The 18410-nt window shown below is 36.5% G+C and overlaps 1 protein-coding gene across 2 annotated transcripts in view; it reads left to right on the top strand.

Annotated features, from left to right (window-relative positions):
* Positions 1-18410, top strand: part of BMT2 (base methyltransferase of 25S rRNA 2 homolog) — an 83183-nt gene that overhangs the window by 22563 nt on the left and 42210 nt on the right. For both annotated transcript variants that reach the window (XM_018047178.1, XM_018047179.1), the window contains one exon: positions 7824-7994. In XM_018047178.1, coding sequence (XP_017902667.1) covers positions 7824-7994 — 171 coding nt within the window. The remainder of the gene's footprint in view (positions 1-7823; positions 7995-18410) is intronic.

Genomic DNA, 18410 nt, shown 5'->3' with positions numbered 1-18410 from the left:
AGTCAAGTTGACACATAAATTGACCATCACCAGTATATAGATATCTTACTCATCTTATGTTACTTACAAGCTTTTTCTCTTACAAATAGTGCTGTAATGAATAACCTTGTATATATTCATTTTGTATTTTTGATGTTGTATCTTTATAGATGTGGAATTGCAGAGTAAAAGAGTAAATACATACGTGATTTTCTTGGATATTGCCACATCACCCTCCATAGAAGTTATATCATTTAATTCCACCAGCAAAAATGAGAATACCTCAGTGATGTGTTTAAAGTTCCATTTTAGTTGTGTCTGTTTCTCCATGCATTTCATGGAGTTTCTGCTTTGTAAAGATGGCTGCTGTGATACATAGCACATTGCTTCATTGGGAATTGTGGCCTTCAGCATTATAAACTATCTTTTAAAATTCATTTAATGCTTTTTATTTGCCTCCAGCCTTTTCACCAACATCTCTGAAGTCATAGATGAAGCTCATGCTTTCAAAACATCTTATAATTATAATATTATATGAGTTATTACATACCAAAAGCTATTTTTTAATAGTTTTGTTACAAGATGCATAGCTTGGCTAGATATAAAACCTTTGACTCACTTTGTTTCCTTCTGTTTTGAAAAAAATGTTGGGCTATTTTAGTCTCATTTTGTATCTTTTTTTCTCTTTTTCTCCCCGCCTCCACTATTCCCTCTCCTTTCCCCTTTACTGTATTGAACCATTTGAAGTCAATTGAAGAAATCACAATACTTTTGTTCCTGAGTACTTCAGTGTGTATTATTGCACTTAGTTATTACCCATGTGGTCGTCTTTAATCTAGGAAAAATTCTTTAGGGATTTGGGTTGTTTAGGATTTTTTCTTTTTTGGTATTTTATGACATGGACATTTTATAAAGTCAAATTATAGACTGTCCCTCAGTTTGGATTTGTATGGTTGTTTCTTTGTAGTTAGGTTCAAATTAAGCTTATTAGTAAGAATATCACATAGGTGACATTGTATCCTTCTTAGGGTACTATCAGGAGGCAAATGATATCTATTCTGTGTTCATTTTTTCCCTTTCAAATAGTCTTAATTTTGTTTTCGAGCAGTTTTAGGTTCACAGCAAAATTGAGCAGAAAATTCAGGTAGTTCCCATATATACCCTGCCCCACATTCGGGCAGTCACACCACTATCAACCATCCACATACAGTGCTACCTTTGCTGCAGTTGATGAACCCACACTGACACGTCACTATAATCCAAAGTTCATAGTGTATATTAGGGTTCACTTTTGGTGTTATATATTTCATGGGTTTTAACAAAAATGTGATGATAAGTATTTACCGTTATAGTATCATACAGAATAATTTCATTGCCCTAAAAATCCCCTGTGCTTCAGCTCTTAATTCATTCTACTCCCATTTTCCTCCTCCCCAAACAACCACTTAGTTTTTTTTTTTCACTGTCTCCATAGTTCTGCCGTCTCTACAATGTATATATTTGGAATTACAGTATTGAACCTTTTCATAATGACATCTTTCATTTAATAATATTCATTTACAGTTCCACTGTGTCCTTGTTGGCTTGATAGCTTATTTCTTTTTAGTGGTGAATAGTATTTCCATTGTCTAGGTGAACCACAGCTTATTTATCCATTCAGCTACTTAAGGATATCAAAGAGACAGAGGAACCAGAGAACAATTGCCAACATTCGGTGATCATGGAGAAAGCAAGGGAGTTCCAGAAAAACATCTACTTCTACTTCATTGACTACACTAAAGCCTTTGTATGGATCACAGCAAATTATGGAAAATTCTTAAAGAGATGGGAATACCAGGCCACTGGTATTACCTGTCTCCTGAGAAACCTGTATGAAGGTCAAGGAGCAACAGTGAGAACCGGACATGAAACAAACGGACTGGTTTAAAATTGGAAAAGGAGCACCACAAGGCTGTAGTTGCCATTCCGCTATTTAACTCCTGTGCGGAGTACATCATGTGATGTACTGATGTATGGGCTGAAAGAATCAACAAGCTGAAATCAAGATTGTTAGGAGAATTATCAGCAACCTCAGATATACAGATGGTACCACATTAATGGCAGAAAGTGAAGAGGAACCAAAGAGTCTCTTAATGAGGGTAAAGGAGGAGAGTGAAAAAACTGGCTTGAAACTCAGTATTCAAAAAACTAAGATCACTACAGACAGTGACTGTAGCCATGAAATTAAAAGACGCTTATTCCTTGGAAGAAAAGCTGTGACAAACCTAGACAGTGTATTAAAAAGCTGAGACATCACTTTGCTGACACAGGTTGGGATAGAGAAAGCTATGGTTTTTCCGGTAGTCATACATGGATACGAGAGTTGGTCCATAAAGAAGGCTGAGCACTAAAGAACTGTTGCTTTCAAATTATGGTGTTGGAGAAGATTCTTGAATCCCTTGTATTTCAGGGCAATCAATCCAGGGAATCCTAAAGAAAATCAATCCTGAATATTCATTGGAAGGACTGTTGATGAAGCTCCAATACTCAGACCACCTGATGCAAAGAGCCAACTCATTGGAAAAGACCCTGATACTGGGAAAGATTGAAGGCAAAGGGAGAAGGGGGTGATAGAAGATGAGATGGCTAGATAGCATCACTGACTTAATGGGCATAAATTTGAACAAACTCTGCGAGATAGTGGAGGACAGAGGAGCCTGGCATGCCATAATCCATGGGGTTGCAGTCATACATGACTTAGGAACTGAACCTCAACAACTGAAGGATATCTTGTTTGCTGGCATATTTTGGCAGTTATGAATAAATGCTATAAGCACCCATGTGCAGGGTGATTTGTAGAAATAAGTGTTCCTTTTTTGGTAAATACCACAAAACTTGATTGCTGGATTATATGGGAAGAATATATTTAGTTTTGTCAGAAGCTACCAACTATCTTCCAAAGTGACTACCATTTTGCATTCCCACTAGCAGTGAATAAGAGTTTTGTTCCACATCTTCAACAGCATTCGGTGTTGTTAGTGTTCTGGATTTTGGTCATTATAATAATGTATTGTAGTAGCTCATTGCTATTTTAATTTGCATTTAGTTCTCCAATGATATATGACATGGAGCATCTTTTTTTAAGCTTATTTGAAATTTATATACCTTCTTCACTATGGTGTCCATTTAGGTGTTTTGCCCATGTTTTAATCAGGTTGTTTATGTTCTTAATGTTGAGTTTCAAGAATTCTTTGTATATTTTGGATAACAGTCCTTTATTAGATACATCTTTTGCAGATATTTTCATCTATGACTTGTCTTCTCATTCTTTTGACATTGTCTTTTGGAGAACAGAAGTATTTTTATTTTAGTTAAGTCTAGCTTCTCAGTTTTTCCTTTTATAGATTGTGACTTGCATTTGACCATGACTTTTTAGATACAACATCCAAAGTCATCTAGATTTTCTTCTGGAAATTTTTAAAACTCTCTGAAGAGTTTTATAGTTTTGTGTTTCACATTTAAATCTGTAATCCACTTGGAGTTAATTTTGTGAAGGTTGTATTGTCTGTCTAGGTTCATTTTTGGTATTCAGGATCCAGTTTCAGCATTATTTGTTTAAAAGACTATCTTTACTCCACTATATTGCCTTTGCCCCTCTGTCAGAGATCAGTTAAGTGTATTTACATGTACCTATATCTGGGCTCTCTATTCTGTTCCCATTGATCTATTTGTCTATTGTTTTGCCAACAATATACTGTCCCTGATTACTACTAATAATAGTATAGTAATGGCTTTATATTATGTCTTGAAATCAGAATGTATCAGTCCTCCAACTTTGTTCTTCTCCCTCAATACCGTGCTGGCTATTGTGGATCTTCTGCCAATCCATGTAAACTTTAGAAGCCATTTGTTTTGTCCATATGGTATTTTGCTCTGCTTCTGATTGGGATTGTGTTGAGTGTATAAATTTGAGAAGAACTAACATAGTGACAGTATTGAGTCTTCCTATTCATATTCATGGAATATCTGGCTATTTATTTAGTTCCTTATCCTCAGCTTTTTAACCTCTGATTTGAAATGTTTTTTCATATCTGCAATTATTTGATTATATATAATTAACATTTAAGTATTACATTACAATTTTCTTCTCTTTTATAGCTGTTTTTTTTTATGTTTTTAAGAATTTTCATCTACTGAAAAGTTTCAATTTGTCTTTCCTTCTAATAGAAACTTGTATGGTTACTGGGTTTATTGGACATTTTTTATGTGTTTTGACTATTATGTTGGAATGTCTCTGGACGTATAGATAGGGGTTTGTGTGACTTACTTGGTTTCTTAAATCCATAGAGCCTTGTTTGATTGCTACAAATATATAAGTGGAGTTCCTTTAATAAATACAGTCCTCTTTTGGCTGATGTATGAATTTTTTAATGGGTATAACTTATGTCAGTATGCTCTTTATTCTTCATTGCTTCATTCCTTCCCTTTATCAGCACACCTCCAGAGATACCCGCTTTTTGCATGGTGCTTCCTTTCTCCCTCAGAAATAATACCTTCTCAAGGCTTTCACCTTTGGCGACAGCCCTTCTCATTCACCTTTCAAACTTTTTCTTTTTGGCCTTCCTGTGGCTAATGCTTTATTTCACTGCATTCTGCATTCTTAAGGTTTCTCCACTCAGAGTTGGACTGTCTTGGTAGTAAACCTTAGCTAGTATTATCTGTTTTGGGTTTTATTTGCCACGTTAGAGATCCCACCATACCTTCCTCTTTTACATAGTCCACATTTGACTCTGTACTTGGATAATTCCAAAACCAACTTAGTTGGCCTCAGATTTTTATCTCCAAATTACATGTATGCTGCTGCTGCTGCTAAGTCACTTCAGTCGTGTCCGACTCTGTGTGACCCCATAGACGGCAGCCCACCAGGCTCCCCCGTCCCTGGGATTCTCCAGGCAAGAACACTGGAGTGGGTTGCCATTTCCTTCTCCAATGCATGAAAGTGAAAAGTGAAAGGGAAGTCGCTTAGTCGTGTCCGACTCTTAGCGACCCCATGGACTGCAGCCTACCAGGCTCCTCTGTCCATGGATTTGCCAGGCAAGAGTACTGGAGTGGGGTGCCATTGCCTTCTCCAATTACATGTATAATTAGGTACTATTCCAGTTTCCTAGTTATGCCATAGGTATGAGCTGTGTGTGCTCTTATCCTAATGATTTGTAAATTTTTTGGAACTTGTGTATGGAGATTGGTATTTAGATAGTGGTTATTATCCTGTGAGTATCTGGAATCCTAGCCCTTTAAGTATTTTGCCATCTAGCTTCTGGGTAATTATGAGATTGAGCCATATAAATTTGGTTCAGTTTTGCAGTGTTTGTGGATCAAGAACTATTGAATATCAGCAATTCTGTATGGTTCCACCTAATAGAAAGGTAAGCAATCTTTTTACCCTTGTGTATATGATAAAGGTATTATTTTTAGTATTCCAAGGTTTTAAGGCTGTATTTAATTAACCCTACAGAGGTTTAATTAACATACAATAAAATACACCCATTTTAGTGTACAGTTCAGTGAGTACTGACAGTTGTTTACACTTATGTACCACCACCATGTCAAGACATAAAACACTTCCATCACTCTAAAAAGCTCTGATGTATACCTTTGTAGTCAGCCTTACCCCCCACTCCAAGAAACCAGTAAACTTCTGTCATTAGGTAAGATTTCTAAAGGCCACATTCCTACATTGGCCTGTCAGTCTTTCATGATCTCAAGTTTGCTTATCTCTCCAAGTGTCACCTGGCTATCATCCCTCTCTTTGGCCTCAGGGCCTTTTCATTTATGAGTCCATCAATGCGTTTTCTGCCTGGCACTTTAAATTTCACATGCCTTGAAGTGATGTCTGTCTCTGCAGGATCCATGATGCTTTTCTCTTCCTTGACTTTGCTCATGCTGTTCTCTACCAGGAAAGGACTTTTCTCCTTAACTAACGTTCTTCCTAGCCTGATTTATTCCTCCTCATCTTTCTAAAATCGATTTTATACTACTGATTTTAGACTGGATGATAGATATTTATAAATTGTATTTTCTTTATTATATAATTGTCTCCTTCACTAGTTTGAGCTCCTTGAAAGCAGCAATGTCTTCTTCAATTTGCTTTCCCATCACCTGTGTGCCTGGCACATGATAGGTAGTTAATAAATGTTTGATTAATGATGAATGAGTTTCAACTCTTGTATATAATTTGAGTTAAAATTAAATCTCCATAGGATCAGTTAAAGACATCTTTAATAGATATTTAGGCAAACTGAAATTGAGCTAATAATACTTTTTAAGTGTGAGGAGAAATGGGCATTGTTTCCTTAGACACCAGAGTTGTACTTGCAAAAATTAGTTTTAAAGTACTTTTTCAGTTCTTCTCTAGCTATGTGTTTATGGAACTGTACCAGGCAGTGTCTGTGTAGAAAAATAGTCCATCTTTGTTCAGAGAATGAGCTGTATGGAATAATAATGGTTTGAAGTGAAGTGAAATGAAGTCGCTCAGTCATGTCCGACTCTTTGCAACCCCATGGACTGTAGCCTATCAGGCTCCTCTGTCCATGGGATTCCCCAGGCAAGAATACTGGAGTGGGTTGTCATTTGCCTACCCAGGGGATCTTCCTGACCCAGGGATCGAACCCAGGTCTCCCGCATTGCAGGCAGACACTTTAACCTCTGAGGCCACCAGGGAAGCCCACCTTTAAGACTCTGTAAAGAAAGATTTGTTTAGCTTCCATTCACATTCACTTTAAACTTTGATAAATATATCAGTTAATTGTTTAATTGTGTGTCTCCTGTCATATAATAAGCTCAAGGGCCAGAGGTAAATCACAGCAGTCTTTTTTCCTTTAAGTTTCTTGTCTTTAATAGCTAGTGAATATCTTGAGTTGATTCTGTGGTTCATATTTATTGCCCTGTTACATACCCAGGCATGGTACCCTACTATATTCATCCTAAAATTGCATTGTGTATTAGTCACTCAGTCATGTCCAACTCTTTATAACCCCTCGGATAGTAGCCCGCCACGCTCCTCTGGATTCTCCTAGCAAGAATACTGGAGTGGGTTGCCATTTCCTTCTCCAAAATCATATTAGGTATGAAGAAAATCATTTAATATTTAATGTTAATACCAGTCATTAGTGTCTGATTCTAGATAACAACCTGATATGGGCTTATATTTTCCAATATATCTTGAAAAATCTGCATTTATATTATATTATTCATTTATATTATAAAAATTGGGACAAACAGTAATGGTCTCTTGATGGGTAGGAATAATTTCCAGGTATTATAAAAATCACTATTATATTCAAACCTTTGTTCTTTCTGAATGTATACCTTTATAATATGATACTTTTTTACCTGAACTAGATTTTTATGCTCTTCTTTCTATGTTGGCAACCTGATTTTGTGCCTTTGTCTTTATAAACTAGGAGGGATCTGAAAAACAGCTGTGCTACCAGCAGAGCTGGCTCAAAATTAACTGTGACTACTGTTCTTTTTGAATGTGTCACTGAATAGCAGAGTTATCTAAGCTCTTCTGGAGGAACTATGTTTTAGCTAAGAATAAAGTTCAGCAAAACATATAGGTATTGTGCTTCTGAAAAAACACTTCTAATTTATTAAACATAATCTATGATCATGCTTTGTTGTATGGTAATTTTAAAAATTTGAAAGTGCTACAGGTACTCAAACTTAACCTCTATGTGACATTTTAAAAATATGAAACTATAATTTGAAAATTTCCCATTTTTATTAATAAAGGGTAATATTTGTCCATTTTTATTTTATATCCATACCTATTGTTTAAAATATAACTTTATTTTGCATTGTAGTGTGTGCAGAGAATATTTCCAAAATGGTGGGAAGAGAAAAGCACTTGAAAAAGATGAGAAAAGAGCTATACTCGGCACTAAGACCACCCCAGCCTTAAATACGCATGAATCTTCTAAACTTGAAGGTCGTTTAACCAACCTCAGCTTTACAAACCCTGAATTTATAACTGAGTAAGTATATCTGTGTTAATAATGTAAAATAATGGTTTACAACAGGTAGTGGGCAGTTTGCTTCTCTGGTAGTGTTAGTTTGAGAAATGTAAATTTGTTATACTATTACATAGGAAAGTAGCATAAACTTTTAAGGGACATCTGGGAAACTAATAGTTCCATAGCATAGATTGGTCTTACTAAAACTGAGAAAGAATCATTCATTAAATGTTATAATAATTATATTTATGGTAATACAAAATATGAAAACAGCAAAATCCAATTAAATTAAATTTAAAGTGGCTGTCCACTAACAAAGAAATCACAAGTAAAGAATTGATAGAAGATGATGATGATGACTTATCCAGTAGTCATGTATGAATGTCAGAGTTGGACTGTGAAGAAGGCTGAGCGCCGAAGAATTGATGCTTTTGAACTGTGGTGTTGGAGAAGACTCTTGAGAGTCCCTTGGACTGCAAGGAGATCAGCCCTGGGACTTCTTTGGGAGGAATGATGCTAAAGCTGAAACTCCAGTACTTTGGCCACCTCATGAGAAGAGTTGACTCATTGGAAAAGACTCTGATGCTGGAAGGGATTGGGGGCAGGAGGAGAAGGGGACGACAGAGGATGAGATGGCTGGATGGCATCACTGACTCAATGGACATGAGTCTGAGTGAACTCCAGGAGTTGGTGATGGACAGGGAGGGCTGGCGTGCTGCGATTCATGGGGTTGCAAAGAGTCGGACACGACTGAGCGACTGAACTGAACTGATGATGATGACGATGATGACGATCGGGCTTCTGTGGTGGTTCAGCTGGTAAAGAATCTGCCTGCAATGCAGGAGACCCAGGTTCGATTCCTGGGTTGGGAAGATGCCCTAGAGAAGGGAATGTCTGCCCACTCCAGTATTCTTGCCTGGAGAAGTCCATGGACAGGAGAGCCTGGCAGGCCACAGTCCATGGAGTTGCAAAGAGTTGGACATGATTGAGTGACTAACACATAGATTATTAATAGAATTAATTGCCATTATTTTATTGTCAATATAAAAACCTGCCTGCTGGTAATACATATGCATATAGGCACAAATTTTATTTAATAAATACATGAGTATTTTCCCAGTTTTATTGAGATATAATCGACATATAGGGGCTTCCCTGGTGGCTCAATGGTAGAGAGTCCACCTGCAATGCAGGAGAAATGTGGATTTAAGCTCTGGGTCTGGGAGATCCCCTGGAAAACGAAAAAGCAACCAACTCCAGTATTTTTGCCTGGGAAATCCCACAGACAGAGGAGCCTGGCAGGCTACAGTCCATGATGTCGCAAGAGTCAGACATGACTTAGCGACTAAACTACTACCACCAGTCGGCATAGAACATTGTTTAAGACATAGAACAAAATGATTTAATATGTATATAATGTAAAAAGATTACCACAGTGAGTTTAGTTAACCATCCCTCACCTCACCTAATTACCCTTTTTTCCTTATGAGAACTTTTATTAACACCAGTTATCAAATATTCAATATAGTATTGTTAACCATAGTCACCATGCTGGACATTATATCTCCAGAACTTAATTAGAAATACCTTTCACCCAATCTCCTACCTTCATATCCTTAGCTCTGACAATCACAAATCTGATTTCTGTTCCTATCAGTTTGATTTTCTTTGCTTCTCCATAGAAGATCATATAGTATTTGTCTTTTCATGTCTGACTTCACTTAGTGTAATGACCAAGGTCCATCTGTATTCTGAAAATGGCAAGATCTCCCCCCTTTTTATGACTAAATAGTATTTCACTGTGTATTCAATGTAATTAATTACTAATAGTATTAAAATTATTTATATATTGTAGTATCAGAATAAGTTTGCGGAATCAAGTAATATTTTATTACTCCCTTAGAATAATTCTAGAAACATTCCTGACAGACACTGAAGGCTAAACCATGGAAATTAAATTAGATTCTTTAAATAGTTACACACCTGTGATTTAATAACATTTCCTTTGGTTATTTTGATTTTATACCATGTTGAAATATCTAGTTGGGTTTTTTTTTTTTTTTTTTTTTGCTTAGTCACTCAGTCGTGTCTGATTCTTTGTGATCCCGTGGACTGTTGCCCACCAGGCTCCTCTGTCCATGGGGATTCTCCAGACAAGAATACTGGAGGGGATTGCCATGCCCTCCTCCAGGGGATCTTCTCAACTCAGGGATTGGACCCAGGTCTCCCACACTGCAGGTGGATTCTTTACCATCTGAGCCACCAGAAAAGCCCAGTTAGATATAAACAATTTCACTAAAAAATTAACACATTTTTGATTAATTCGGTAGGAATAGATCTTTACCTTTATTCAAAGGTTACTACAAAGCTTACAAAGCATAATGAGTTGCTAAACAGCTTATACCTCAAGTATTCATTCTTAAGTATTTAAAAAATATTGACCAGTGTAAGAAATTATAGGGACTTCGCTCGTGGTCCAGTGGTTAAGTCTTTGCACTTCCAGCACAAGGGACATGGGTTCAATCCCTGGTTGGGGAACTAAGATCCCACATTCCACATGATGTGACAAAAAAAAAGAGAGAAAGAAATTATATAGTTACACAACTACCAAAAAACCAGGTACATATGGAAAATATGAATCTTAGCATTTTTATATGATTCTTTATTACAGGCTCTGTTTCATTGTTGAGATAACCCTGTTTGTTACATCATTGTCATATTTTCCTTTAATTCTTTAAACATGGTTTCTTTGAATTTTTTGAGCATTTCTATAATAGCTGATTTGAGGTCTTGGCTAAATGCAGCATTTGGGCTCACTCAGAATCTTTCTATTTACTGCTGTTATTCTAGAATTTGGATTACACTTTCCTATTTTTCCTGCATGTCTCATCACTTTTTGTTGAAAACTGTCCAATATATTTTTGATCATTTGTTATAGGAATGCCTGTTTGGATTTTTCCCGCAAGGAAGATGGGTACTGATGTTTTTTTTAGAAGTCTGCCTGCACTTAGTTTGTGGGATCTGTTTCCCTGGTAGTTTGTACATTACTATTTTTAATTTTTTAGGCTGGTTTGCTAGGGTTGCAACTGTGTCTAGACAGATTAGGGGTCAATGAAAAGTCAGAAGTTGTGCTCAGACACCTCTCTAAACCTGTGAGGCCTCCAGCCTTTGCCAGTGGATGTGTGTTGATTTGGGAGAGTACATTTAAAATTAAGGCAGTTTTCAAGTCTGCCTCACCTTTTGCTTTCCGTCAGGCCCTCATGGGTCTCCCTTACACGTACATGTTCATTTAGCCTCCCAACCAGCCAAGGCTATGTGAAGAGTTTCTGTAGCCCTTCTGTGTGTGTCTCATTTCCGGAATCTTTGTGGAATTTCTAAATTTCTAACCAGCCTTCCAGTCTACAGTTCAGGCCAACCAAAACTGCAACCTGAAGCTAGCATAGCTGCTTACATTCCCTGTTTGTTCCTTACCAAGTTTGTTACTTAATTCTGTGTGTGTTTTTCACTCTTTACTCAAAATCCCTTTAACCGTTTCCAGAAGTGAAGTTGCTTTTTTTCACAGCCAGCCCTATCCTCAAATAATTTCCATACCAACTGAGCAAAGGGTGAAGGTAATGAGAGTGGCTTAAGGCAAAGGCACCACAAATCCCCACTGTTGTTAACCAAGTTCAGCTAATTTTCATGAATTAACACTTAGCAACATGTTTGTGTATGTTTGAGCCCTCAAATGGTTGTTTTCCATGATTGTGTTCTTTAGTTGTTTCTTGAAGAGTGTATTTGCCAGCTTCTCCCTTGCTATAGTCAAATTTCAGTCTCTGGTTTACTTTTAAAGGAAAAAGAGTAGTTTTAAGTATTTAAAAGAAATATGATTGTTTATACGTCATTGTTTAACTATTAATGTCATTGTTTAACTATTGATTGTTTAATATTGAAGTTAAGCATTGAAACATCTTAGCCTAAGATGGCTAGGTTTAGATTTTCTTCATTCTAGAAACTATTTCATACAGCATCTGGCCCCAGTATGTTCAAGTATATTTATTCTTCCTATTCCTCTTACTCTTCTTGCAGCCTGTATTCTAGTATTGTGGAACTATTTAAATTTCCCTAGTGGTATATGCTTGGTCTCACTGGCAGTTGCAAGTGCAGTATATCCTTTTTCTGATCAACTATTGCTATATTACATTAGGATATATTTGAAATATCTTCCCTTTCAGAATTTAACTTGAACGTCTCAAAAGAATTGATACTCTGGTACCAAAAGCAAACTTTTTATAGCTCTATTACAGTACTTCTCAGGTTGTATTAAAGTAATTATTTTTCTGACTACAAATTAAATAAGATAACAGTATGAAAATGTGGAAAAATTATTACTCAGTTCTGGTTACATTTAGGTATATTTCTTTCCAGTCCTTTTAATAGGCCTCATTTCTTACACAATAGAGACCATATAGTATAAAAATTTTTATGTCAACTGCTCTTCCTATGCTATTGAAACAATCATTCTGCATTATATTTTATCATAAATAATCTACCACTATATGCATCTAAATATAAGGTGATCCTCAGTACAAAATAATACTCAGTTTTCCCAAAGAGAATTTCTGCTCTCTTATACATAACACTTTCAGAGAGGTAGATGAACTAGTCAAAGGTCAGATGTTTATTTATAGATATTATTATAGGATTATATGTGCTTACTGCTATCTGAATCTGTTTGACTTGTGATTTTGCATAGCAAGCTGCTCAGTCGTGTCTGATTCTTTGTGACCCCGTGGACTATAGCCAGGCTTCTCTGTCCATGGAATTTTCCAGGCAAGAATACTGGAATGGGTTGGGATCTCCTCCTCCAAGTGATTTTCCCCACCCAGGGATTGAACCTGAATCCACCTGCATTAGTAGTAGGTGGATTCTTTATCACTGTGCTACTTGCAAATGTAGATAGCAAAGATTATCTTTTTCCCCCGTCTTAACCCAAAATAAAGTCATTTTGATTTCTGGGTTCAGATAAGTTCTCACATAGCAAAAATACCTTTGGTCTTTTTTCACTTACATTTTATGAAGACCAAAAATTTATTGTTGCTAGAGTCACTTTTTAAATAGCATCTATAGTTCAGAATTAAGATGTTACTTTTTGAATTTTATCCCAAGCCCCAGTTACTGCCATTCTTTCTAATAGTAAGATAGCTCTGTCCCAGCCCTGCTTCATCTTGTACATATATACTTGTAAATGATATGAAATAAGTACTTTGATGCCTTTTAAAAAGTTTGATTTTTTTTTCAAAACATTTACCAAATAAACCATATTCTGAGTTGTAAAACACACCTTAACAAATTTAGAAAGATTTGAGTTAGCAGGTATTCTATAGAAGGTATTCTCTCAAACCACAACAGAATTAAACTATAAATCAATAACAATGAGAGCTCGAAGGGCCCAAAATGTTTGTAGACTATCTAATTAGCATATGTGTCAAATAAAAAGTCACAGTAGAAATTTTTAAATATTGAAACTTTGGACTAAATGAAAATGCATCTTATCACAATTGAAGAGCTCTAGTGAAAGCAGGCTTAGAGGGAAATTTTTAACATGGAATGCATATATTAGAAAAGAAGAAAGATGTAGAATCAGTAATATAAGCTTCTACCTTAGGAAACTAGGAAAACAAAACCAAATTAGATCTAAAGTAAGAAGAAAAGAAATAATGAAAATTAGAACAGAGATTAATGAAATCTAAAAGAAAATAGGGAAACCACAGAGAAAATCAGTGAAACCAAAAGCTGGTTCTTTGAAGGGCAGTAAAACTAATAAACCTCTGGTCAAACTAACCAAGAAAAAAAGACAAATTACTAATATTAGAAATGAAAGAAAGCAATCACTACTGATACCATGGATGGTAAAAGGATAATACAGGAATATTATAAATAACTATGCCCACAAATTTGATAACTTAGATGAAATGGATATGACTGTATATATAAAAATGATGACCAAAAATTCTTTTTGGAGGGCTTCTTAAACTAAATATGCTTCCTTGGTAAGATATAAAGCATTCCCCCCAAATTCTGTTGAACTCAGTTTATAAGATTTCTATTATAGTTCTGTATATTATGCCCTCAATAGATAGTAAATTAAAGATTTACTATCTAAAACAGTTTATTATCTTAGTAATTAGAATTGAATTGAATTTGATCTAATAAAAATATAAAGCTAGTTAGACTTATGTAGAATTACAGAAAAGTAATTTAGAAAATAGGGTCTTTGGTGTTTTAACTAACAATTTACCATTTTCTAATGAGTTACTGCTGCCGCTGCTGCTGCTAAGTCACTTCAGTCCTGTCCAACTCTGCAGCCCCATAGATGGCAGCCCACCAGGCTCTCCCGTCCCGGGGATTCTCCAGGCAAGAACACTGGAGTGTGTTGCCATGTCCTTCTCCAGGGCGTGAAAGTGAAAAGTGAAAGGGAAGTCGCTCAGTCGTGTCTGACCCTCAGCGATCCCATGGACTGCAGACTTCCAGGCTCCTCCATCCATGGGATTTTCCAGGCAAGATTACTGGAGTGGGTTGCCATTGCCTTCTCCGAATGAGTTACTTAAAGCCTAGTAAAACTCATCCTAAAATATCAGTGAATGTTATTCCCTTTATAGGGTTGGCAGCTGCTAAGTCAGTTCAGGCGTGTCCGACTCTGTGCAACCCCATAGACGGCAGCCCACCAGGCTCCCCCGTCCCTGGGATTCTCCAGGCAAGAACACTGGAGTGAGTTGCCATTTCCTTCTCCAGTGCACGAAAGTGAACAGTCAAAGTGAAGTCGCTCAGTCATGTCTGACCCTCAGCGACCCCATGGACTGCAGCCTACCAGGCTTCTCCATCCATGGAATTTTCCAGGCAAGAGTACTGGAGTGGGGTGCCATTGCCTTCTCCAAGGGTTGACAGAGGCATGTCCTATTACCTGTTGTATAATTCTTAATGATAATTTAGTGGTTATTAACAATCAACCTCTTCCATTTCTTCTCTTTATCTTTTAAAAAAAAACTCTTCGTCTTAATACATGTACTATATAAGGACATGTCCTTTTATCAGTCCATTTCTTGTCCATTCTTAATATTAGATTGGTGTAAAAGTAATTGTGGTTTTGCATTGTTGAACTTTGCTGTGTGATACTGGAATACATTCTTAAATAAATATGATTATTTTATACGTCATTTTAATTCACATTTCTCACTTTATGTTTTTTTGCTAATGACTTATTACTTGCTGTTTGTTTTATATTTATTTTAGACTAGGGAAATGATGTTAGACAAAAAGCAAATTCCAGTGATTTTCTTATTAGAGTTCAAAATGGGTTGTAAAGCAGTGGAGACAACTTGCAACATCAACAGCACATTTGGCCCAGGAACTGCTAACGAACAGACGTACAGTGCAGTGGTGGTTCAAGAAGTTTTGCAAAGGAGATGACAGCCTTGAAGATGAGAAGTGAAGTGGTCATCTACTGGAAATTGACAGCAACCAATTGAGAGGATCATCAAAGCTGATCTTACAACTACATGAGAAGTTGCCAAAGAACTCAGCGTCCACCTTTCTACAGTCATTCCTCATTTGAAGCTAATTGGAAATGTGAAAAAGCTTGATAAGTGGGTGCCTCATGAGCTGACTGCAAATCAAAAAAGTTGTCATTTTGAAGTGTCATCTTCTCTTATTCTGTGCAGCAACAATGATTGGATTGTGACATGCAATTAAAAGTGGATTTTATACAATAACCAGCAACAACCAGCTCAGTCATCAGACCAAGAAGATGCTCCAAATCCCTTCCCAAAGCTAAACTTGCACCAAAAAAAAATCAGGGTCACTTGTAGTGGTCTCCTGCCCATATGACTCACTACAGCTTTCTGAATCCCAGTGAAACAATTACATCTGAGAAGTGTGTTCAGCAAATCAATGAGATGCACCAAAAACTGCAAAGCTTGCAGCCAACTTTGGTCAACAAAAAGGGCCCCATTCTTCTCCATGACCATGCCCAACCGCCTGACAACAACCAGTGCTTCAAAAGTTGAACAAATCGGGCTATGAGGTTTTGCCTCATCCTCCATATTCACCTGACCTCTCGTCAGCTGACTACCACTTCTTCAACCATCTTGACAACTTTTTGCAGGGAACATGCTTCCAGAACAAGCAGAATACTTTCCAAGAGTTCATTGAATCCCAGAGGACAGATTTTTATGTTGTAGGAATAAACTTATTTCTCACTGGCAAAAATTAGTTTACTGTAATTGTTCCTCTTTTGATTAATAATGATGTGTTTGAGCCTAGTTATAATGATCTAAAATTCACAGTCCAAAAGCACAATTACTTTTTCATCCAAAAACACAATTACTTTTTCACCAACCTAATAGCAGCACATCCCCTTTTTTCCCTTTTACATGTGGTTCCTGTGTTCTCTACTCTTCATTTTCATATCATCCTTTGGCACTTAATTTACTTCCATGATTTTGGTTACCATGTATATGATGATGATACCAAACCTGTATTTCCAAATCAGAGCTCTGATCTGATCTTCACATATCTAGCTGCCTGCTAAACTTCTCTGGTTGTGTTATTGCCTGTGAGATACCTTTATATCATGAGCAAGCTAATATTCTCCCCTTTTCTACTGAATCACCCAAATTTGTTCCTCTTCCAGTATTCCCTGGTTCATTAAATGTGTTTGTATGCCTAAGCTAGAAACTTAAAGATTTTTTTCTTTACTCCTTCGCTATCTCAAGGCTTCCCTGGTAGCTCAGCTGGTAAAGATTCTGCCTGCAATGCAGGAGACCCTGGTTCAATTCCTGGGTGGGGAAAATCCCCTGGAGGAGGGCAGGGCAGACCACTCTGGTATTCTTGCCTAGAGAATCTGCATGGACAAAGGAGCTGGTGGGCTGCAGTCTATGGGGTCACAAAGAGTTGTACATGACTGAGCAACTAAGCACAGCACAGTGCAAGTTTAACAGTTCTCTGTATCAATGAGTTACTTCAATGGAGTTATTTACCTATTGTTGAAAAAGCCTGTGAGATACCTTTGTATCATGAGCAAGCTAATATTTTCCCCTTTACTACTGAATCACCCAAATTTGTTCCTCTCCCAACGTTCCCTTTTTCATTAAATGCGTCTGTATGCCAAAGCTTGAAACTTAAAGATTTATTCTTGACTCCTTCCCTATCTCATTTTGCACATCTAGTATCACCAAGTCCTGTTATAGTTTCCAAGTTATCAATATCATTTCAGTCTGTCTGCCCCTCTGTGTCCTCTTCTCCCACCAGGGCAATTACAATAGACTCCTGTTTCAAGTTTTACTGCAGTTCATTCTCCACAGTTCAACCTGAGAATTTTATCTGAAACATAAACCTGATGCTCACTTGGCAAACTCTCCTGACCATTCAGGGATTTTCTTTTGCTCTGAGATAAAATGCAGGTTCCTTAGCATAACATAAAAAATCCTTCATTATTGACCTTTGCACCCTTCATTTCCTTAGTACCTTTTCTTTTTAACTATATGACTCGATAATACTGATCTTCCTTTTATTCATATAAAATTCTAGCTTCTGCCTGGTGTTTTTCCTCCCTCCTACAAGCCAGCATTTAACCCCTTCAACCTGCATAATTTCCTTTTAATCCTTACATAGTCTTAAACATTCAACACTCTGAGGAAGAACTTCCTTTACTCCTAGGTTCGGTATCATCAACAAAGCTACATACTTCTCTAACTAACAGCAGATCTCAAAATATGATCCATGGATCTCTAGAAGTCTCTGAAGCCCTTTTGGGGAGGTCTGTGAGTTTGAAGTATTTCATGTTAATATTAAAATAGTATTTGCCTTTTTTACAGTGTTGCTATTTGTACTGATAGTTTAGAAGCAGTGGTAGATAAAATTACTGGCATCTAGGCAGTGAAACCAAGTTATATTAATAGTCATTGTATTCTTCATCATGAACCCACAATTTTTTTTAAAAAGCCAGTTTCAATTTAAGATTGTTGGTGATGAGACAATAAAAATTATAAATTATATTCAGTGTAACTCTTCAGTAATTATCTATTATGTCATATGATGAAATGGGAAATACACAAAAGGCAAACTAAAACATCATGGCATGATTAGCTATTATCTATTTAGCCAGATTTGCAACAACAACAACAAAAAATGTTAAACAATGTCACTTTTCTCATTAACATTTTTATGTTGAAAAGTAGATTTTTTTTCAAAAATATTATGTATGTTAACCTATGATGATTTTTATTTTTGCTGTTTTTTAAATAAATTTTTTTCTCAGCTTGTTTTTATACAGTAAATATCAGTTGATATAATCTGTATGAACAAAAGTTCTTTGAGATCTTTAGTAACTCAAGAGTGGAAAGGAATTCTGAGACCAAAAAGTTTGAAAACCCCTGCTCCAGTGCATTATATTTTTCT

This window comes from Capra hircus, chromosome 4 (genome assembly GCF_001704415.2).
Source record: "Capra hircus breed San Clemente chromosome 4, ASM170441v1, whole genome shotgun sequence".
NCBI lineage: Eukaryota > Metazoa > Chordata > Mammalia > Artiodactyla > Bovidae > Capra > Capra hircus.
Note: the sequence above shows the minus strand (reverse complement) of the source record. Positions and strands in the feature narration are given on the sequence as shown.